Source organism: Salmo salar, chromosome ssa11 (genome assembly GCF_905237065.1).
Source record: "Salmo salar chromosome ssa11, Ssal_v3.1, whole genome shotgun sequence".
NCBI classification, from domain to species: domain Eukaryota; kingdom Metazoa; phylum Chordata; class Actinopteri; order Salmoniformes; family Salmonidae; genus Salmo; species Salmo salar.
Window position 1 is genome coordinate 85,213,852 of NC_059452.1, and position 7,011 is coordinate 85,220,862.

At 44.0% G+C, this 7,011-nt stretch overlaps 1 protein-coding gene across 11 annotated transcripts in view; it reads left to right on the plus strand.

Annotated features, from left to right (window-relative positions):
• LOC106563223 (guanine nucleotide exchange factor VAV2) overlaps positions 1 to 5,796 on the plus strand; it is a 244,937-nt gene extending 239,141 nt beyond the window's left edge. For 4 of the 11 annotated variants that reach the window (XM_014128590.2, XM_014128594.2, XM_014128592.2 and 1 more), the window contains 5 exons: positions 1,602 to 1,689; positions 1,798 to 1,939; positions 2,765 to 2,851; positions 3,300 to 3,454; positions 3,698 to 5,796. In XM_014128590.2, the coding sequence (XP_013984065.1) occupies positions 1,602 to 1,689; positions 1,798 to 1,939; positions 2,765 to 2,851; positions 3,300 to 3,454; positions 3,698 to 3,745 (520 nt within the window). In that variant the 3' untranslated portion in view covers positions 3,746 to 5,796. The remainder of the gene's footprint in view (positions 1 to 1,601; positions 1,690 to 1,797; positions 1,940 to 2,764; positions 2,852 to 3,299; positions 3,455 to 3,697) is intronic. The other 7 variants (XM_014128595.2, XM_014128600.2, XM_014128599.2 and 4 more) reach the window with 5 other exon arrangements.
• The last annotated feature ends 1,215 nt before the right edge of the window (positions 5,797 to 7,011 follow it).

Here is a 7,011-nt window from a genome sequence, read left to right on the forward strand (position 1 = left end):
TCAAAGGCTTTTATTGACAGTTACATGAAGTTGATGCAAAGAGTCAATATTTGCAGTATTGACCCTTCTTTTTCAAGACCTCTGCAATCCACCCTGGCATGTTGTCAATTAACTTCTGGGCCACATCCTGACTGATGGCAGCCCATTCTTGCATAATCAATGCTTCGGGTTTGTCAGAATTTGTGGGGTTTTGTTTGTCCACCCGCCTCTTGAGGATTAACCACAAATTCTCAATGGGATTAAGGTCTGGGGAGTTTCCTGGCCATGGACCCAAAATATCAATGTTTTGTTCCCCGAGCCACTTAGTTATCTCTTTTGCCTTATGGCAAGGTGCTCCATCATGCTGGAAAAGGCATTGTTCGTCACCAAACTGTTCCTGGATGGTTGGGAGAAGTTGCTCTCGGAGGATGTGTTGGTACCATTCTTTATTCATGGCTGTGTTCTTAGGCAAAATTGTGAGTGAGCCCATTCCCTTGGCTGAGAAGTAACCCCACACATGAATGGTCTCGGGATGCTTTACTGTTGGCATGACACAGGACTGATGGTAGCGCTCACCTTGTCTTCTCCGGACAAGCTTTTTTCCAGATGCCCCAAACAATTGGAAAGGGGATTCATCAGAGAAAATGACTTTACCCCAGTCCTCAGCAGTCCAATCCCTGTACCTTTTGCAGAATCAGTTACACCTGCCTGCTGCCATTCCTGAGCAAGCTCTGTACTGGTGGTGCCCCGATCCCGCAGCTGAAATCAACTTTAGGAGACGGTCCTGGCGCTTGTTGGACTTTCTTGGGCACCCTGAAGCCTTCCTAAGAACAATTGAACCGCTCTCCTTGAAGTTCTTGATGATCCGATAAATGGTTGATTTAGGTGCAATCTTACTGGCAGCAATATCCTTGCCTTTTTGTGCAAAGCAATGATGACGGCACGTGTTTCCATGGTTGACAGAGGAAGCACAATGATTCCAAGCACCACCCTCCTTTTGAAGCTTCCAGTCTGTTATTTGAACTCAATCAGCATGACAGAGTGATCTCCAGCCTTGTCCTCGTCAACACTTCCCTGTAGCTCAGTTGGTAGAGCATGGTGTTTGCAACGCCAGGGTTGTGGGTTTGATTCCCACGGGGGGCCAGCACAGAAAAAATGTGTGAAATGAAATGTATGCATTCACTACTGTAAGTCGCTCTGGATAAGAGCGTCTGCTAAATTACTAAAATGTAAATGTAAACACTCACACCTGTGTTAATGAGAGAATCACTGACATGATGTCAGCTTTACCTTTTGTGGCAGGGCTGAAATGCAGTGGAAATCTTTTTTGGGGGATTCAGTTCATTTGCATGGCAAAGAGGGACTTTCCAATTAATTGCAATTCATCTGATCACTCTTCATAACATTCTGGAGTATATGCAAATTGCCATCATACAAACTGAGGCAGCAGACTTTGTGAAAAGGAATATTTGTGTCATTCTCAAAACTTTTGGCCACCACTGTACATTGCCAGGAAGTTGTCATACAGTTTGGGATGCCTTTAGAGTTAAACCATGCCCACTCTGTCCGTTCCCTTCCCTGTGATTCCTCTCGAGTCACTGCAGTACTTTTGTTTCCGACAGGTTCAATGATGAAGTGAAGCACATTAAAGTCATTGAGAAAGACAGCTGGATCCACATCACTGAGGCTAAGAAGTTTGAGAGTCTACTGGTAATATAGCTTTCATCAATCAGTCACATATTGTCCCGTACTACTTCTAATGCTTATATGATTAATGAATGACTCTATTGCTCCTTTCTCTTGTGTTCTGTCTGACAGGAGTTGGTGGAGTACTATCAGTCTCATTCGCTGAAGGAGAGTTTCAAGCTGCTAGACACGACTTTACGATATCCCTATAAATCTAAAGAACGGGGGCCGGCGTCGCGGGCCAGCACCCGCTCTCCAGGTGAGCCCATCCCTGGTGAGCCTCCCTCTTCCTCTACTGTCTGACAATACAGACATCCCTATTCAGAGTTAGTGCATGCATTCTTAGAGTGTACAGGGCTATGGGCACAGAGTTAACTGATAGGGACAGGCTGCTGGTTTGTTTCTCCTCCCGCCCCTCTCCTCCCAGAACAGGAGACACCAAGCCAGGCCAGTCACCCTGCAGGGCACGGTCCCTCCCAGAGTCACCACTTCCCCTGACCTAACCAACCCGCCAAAGAGAGAGTGAGGGGGGAAGGCTGGGCTGGGGCTCCTGGCAGCTGTCTCAGGCCCTGAGCTGGCTGGCTGGCCAGCTGAGTAGGCTCTGTTGAACACTCTTCATCATTAGATGTGTAATAAATGATTTGGCTCTGCTCTCTGCTCTGGCCAGCCTCCCACATAGTCTTTCTCCCTCTCCAGCCAGGTCCATCTGGCTCAAACGACACATTTTTTTCCCTCCATTTTTCTGGTCAGTGTGTGGAAATGGATGGAGAGATGAATGGGAGCGTGTCGTGTGTGTGTGTGGGTTGGAAGGTGTGTGCTTCAGGGCAGAGGATAGGGGCTGGCTGGCCAGGAGCAGGATTCAGCGCCTCTGGTGTCTTGGACATTTGTCAAGGTTTTTTTTTTTTGTGGGTATAAAATGGAGTATTGTTTTTCTCCCTCTTGATTTAGGCAATTTTTTTCCTATGGGGGCTATCTGTCCAAAGCCCGGTGTGTTGGCCACCTTGATCTCTGGCCAGCTATTGCACGCTCTCTAATGAATTTCCTTTCTCTCTCTCTCTCTTTCTCTCTTTCTTGTTCTCTCTTCCACTGCCTGTCTCAGCAGCCATTGGCGCTTCCTACAACTTCTCCTTCCTCAGTCCTCAGGGTCTCAACTTCTCCTCTCAGAGCTCAGCCCCCTTCTGGTCAGGTACTCTCTCCTCCCTTTTCTTCAGCTCTTGTTCTTCTTCCCTCTTTCCTCTAGCAAGCCACCTCTCCTCTCTTTTCACATCCCTTTTCATCCTGTACTCTTTCATAGCTGCTGTCATAAGTTCTCATCTCTGTTGTCATGTGTCAATCACTGTACATTACATTGTTTGGAGCGTATAGGATGTGAGACTTTATCTTTATGTGTCATCACTGTGCCATCATTGAGTAGAGCATTGAATGAACTGGTTTCTTTAGAAAGTCAAATTGAATCAAGGTGTAGAATCCATCTCCTCCGTATCACTCATGCACCATCCTCTCCTCCAACCCTAATCTCCACGACTGTCTGTTAATGTTGTGCACTCTCCTACCATCTTTATTTGTGGGCCACCAATGTGTCTGGTCTCTCTGCACTGTTATCCCACGGACTCGCTCTGATGTCATTGTTGCAGTATTCACGCCGAGGGTGGTCAGCACAGCGGTGGCCAGGTACAACTTTGCAGCACGGGACATGAGAGAGCTGTCACTCAGAGAAGGGGACATCGTCAAGATCTACAGCAAGATTGGAGGAGACCAGGGCTGGTGGAAAGGAGAGGCCAATGGCAGGGTGAGAGAGAACCAATATAGGAGGGGCTTAAGAGATGTTATTCATGATATTACAATGTTCTTACTATAGCAATTGCTGTGTAATTACACAGGTATGAGAGAATCTTAATGTACAGGGTTTCCGCAAAGTGAAGTCTACAATGTTGTCTAATCTAGCATTTGCCTCACTGAAATCTAGAAGGCTTTTCTGTAGGCTACAGTATTAGATTTTTGCCAAGTTTCTGATCTCTTGTTGACATTTCAGATTGGCTGGTTTCCCTCAACGTACGTTGACGAAGAAGGAGTTCAGTGAGGCTCTGATGTCACCACGGCCCTAGTCCAATCACATCACACCTCGCTCCACAGTCCTCAGAGAGGAATTGTTGGTTTCCAGGGAAACACTATGTGGAATACTTTTTGCTGGATACTGATTTTGCAGTGAACAACGTTTCTACTCCGGTTTTCTTCCTACTTGTATGCATCGGCTTTGCTTATGTTGTTTTTTTGTAAGATCTTGTCCTGTTTGATCTCTGTGAGGAAGTCTGTCTGCCTCTTGTTGTTCTGAAGAGGCTGACATGGACTGTGAAAAATTGTAGAGAGGCCCAACATACAGTACATACAGATACTGGGAACCTATAGTTTTATTACATAGATAGACTCCTCCTTTGTTGCAGGTCTATGGGAGGGGCTAATATAATGTATAGATAATTTATTTAACAGAGATCCTAACAATTATTGTGTGTTGTTGAGATTAGCAACACAGCAGACCAAAAGAAAAAGAACAAGACACAGGTTTGTGTCTTTTTGCTGGAAGATTTTGCCTTAGTTGTCATGGCGATGCCTTGAAGGCTTACAGGAGAGATGGAAGGAGAAATGGCCTTGCACACACACACACTCACACTTGCCCTTGCCTTTGAATTGTGGTCAATGCTCACAGGATTCGCCAGTCATGGTCCATGGACTATCTGCAGCTTACAGTCGAGCTCTACCCATCCATCCTCTACTGCAGAGTGGACTATGGATGGAGAAGAAGAGAGAAGGGGGCGATGGAACATTTGGGATTGCTCCAGTCATCAACACTCTATGTGACTGGTGCAAGAAGGGAGGAAGTTCATTAATTCGTCCCCCTTGCCGACTGAAGATAGACAGTGGCCCTCAGAAACATTGCACTGGAGTCGGGGAATGAACTGTTCCTGTCGCAGCCAAAAAACACAGCGACCCACTGAGAGGTGTAACGTTAGGTAGAATGGGTGTACAGATAGAAGGTTCACATCAGTCTCAGCACTTTACGTCTATGGGATCTCCTCACAATCAACAGGATGCAAAAAGGGAAACTTTAAAGTCAGTCCAACACCACCTTAATGCACTGAAAATCTGAAAATCTGAAAATCTGAAAATCTGAAAATCTGAACATCTGAAAATCTATCTTGGTGTGCAATGTTTTAGTTGTTTTTATTTTGTTTTATTTTGAACAAGACCACATTTACTTGCTGAAAACTGGACCAACCTGAATTATTTTAAAGCCAAATGCAACCTCTTTTTATTAATGTCCGCATGAACTTTAACCTAGATATTTGTATTATCAGTTTGTTTGTACCTTGCCTTATTTTACAAATGGACACATGGTACTGGGACTTTAGCAAGTTTACAATTTAAATCAACTTTTGTTGCTTTGGTGACTGGCGAAGTAATATGGCAGCTCCATGAATTACACAGAATCAGAAAGTCAACATCATACTATGATGATCTACCTGAACATAATATGAAGGTGTCACAATATGGACATATTGTATGCAGTCATACATTTTCTAGCTCCAAGGGAAAACAGTGCAGCAGATTGCATGTAGCCTACAGTGCAGAAAGCCACACTGGATCATTGACTGAATGACCACATCCATTTAATTAGAAGATAGAGATACAGATGGCTGCCATATTCCCTGGTCCCATCCCAGATCAGTTGCCAAGTAGGCTACCCACAATAATCTTCTGACCAGAAGGATTCAAACAGTGATGTTGGCTGACAAACTAAGACTGATGTGGTGGAAGAGGAAAGAGTATTGGAAGTTTCTGACCATGTGTGACAGTGTGTATTCCAAAGGCCCACTACTCCCAAATACAACTCCTGCCATCTAGGTTTGAAGGAGTTCATTTTGAGGGGAGTACATGTTAGCTAAGGGGGGGGGGGGGGGGGTTACTTAGTCGCTGTTTGTGTAGTGGAGAAAACCCATTGCATGTGGTAATAGATATTTCAACTCCTGTCAGTACATCCACAAAAAATTACTTAATCGTGTACATTTTTTTGAACGGTCGAGTATTTCCAAAATGAGGTCTATCATGAAATAAATATTTCTCTTTTTGCCTAAATTTGATGTTTCTGTTGTTTTATGAGCTAAATAATGTTTTATTGTTATTTTTTGTAACAAAGCCTTGTCGAATACCTAATACAATACCTAATATGTCCAGATGTCATTTGCAACTTTGAGAAATCAGAGGGAAATGTGATGGCTTATCGGCGCCATCTTGTGGACGTCTGATGACACAACAACATGAGGAGCAGCTGTTAGCATATTGAAGGTGAGAAACATCTGGGCTGGCTACGCATGACTAGTTTGCCCCACTTCTTCAGGTGGTAAGTCTGTACACTGTTTCACATGGCCTATTTACTGACCTTGGATGATGAATGAAGTTGTTCTTTACACTCCCTTGTAATGCAGTGTGTGCGTCACTTAGAAGCTTCGATGACTGATTACAGAGTAGGGACGTTTATGTGTGCCACACAAACGCACACATAATAAAGTGCTGATATAAGGACAAAACGTTCAAGTATGAAACTAGTGCACATTTCCAGAAAATTAAAACCAAAACACAGTTACAAACTGATTTCAGACTTCAGATCTCTGATATGTTGATATCCTGATGCCTGCACTGCACAGTAAAGAATATCATCATTGAGTCTAAAGGTACATAACAGAGTGCTACCCCCCCCCCCCCCTCCCCCAAACAATCAACATAGCAGAGTAATAAGTCCTTAGTTGTTTTAGTTATGATAAGGTAAAGTAATACAAATCTCATTAAGGTAATATTCTGCTAAATCAAATGGTATATTTCATTAGTTGAACATAGAAATTACTGGAAATTGTAGACTGTGGCTTTGATATTTGATGACTTAAACTAATTTTGAGATGAAATAACTCTGTGTTCTGCTTCTTTAGTAGTATTTGCTTATTATCCTATTCCAAAGCATCTATCAACAGTATGCATTTCTAATTACGTCTCAGGGTCTTTCAGGAATTCGTTTTCTAATATGATTAAAACCCACTGATGAATGACTGACTGAGTGAGTGACTGACAGAGTGAGAGTGAGTGAGTGACTGAAGACAGTGGTGAGTGGTGAGTGAGTGAGTGAGTGAGTGAGTGAGTGAGTGAGTGAGTGAGTGAGTGAGTGAGTGAGTGAGTGAGTGAGTGAGTGTTTGACTGGCTGACGACAGTGAGTGAGTGAGTGAGTGGAGTGAGTGAGTGAGTGAGTGAGTGAGTGAGTGAGTGAGTGAGTGAGGGAGTGAGGGAGTGAATGAGTGAGTG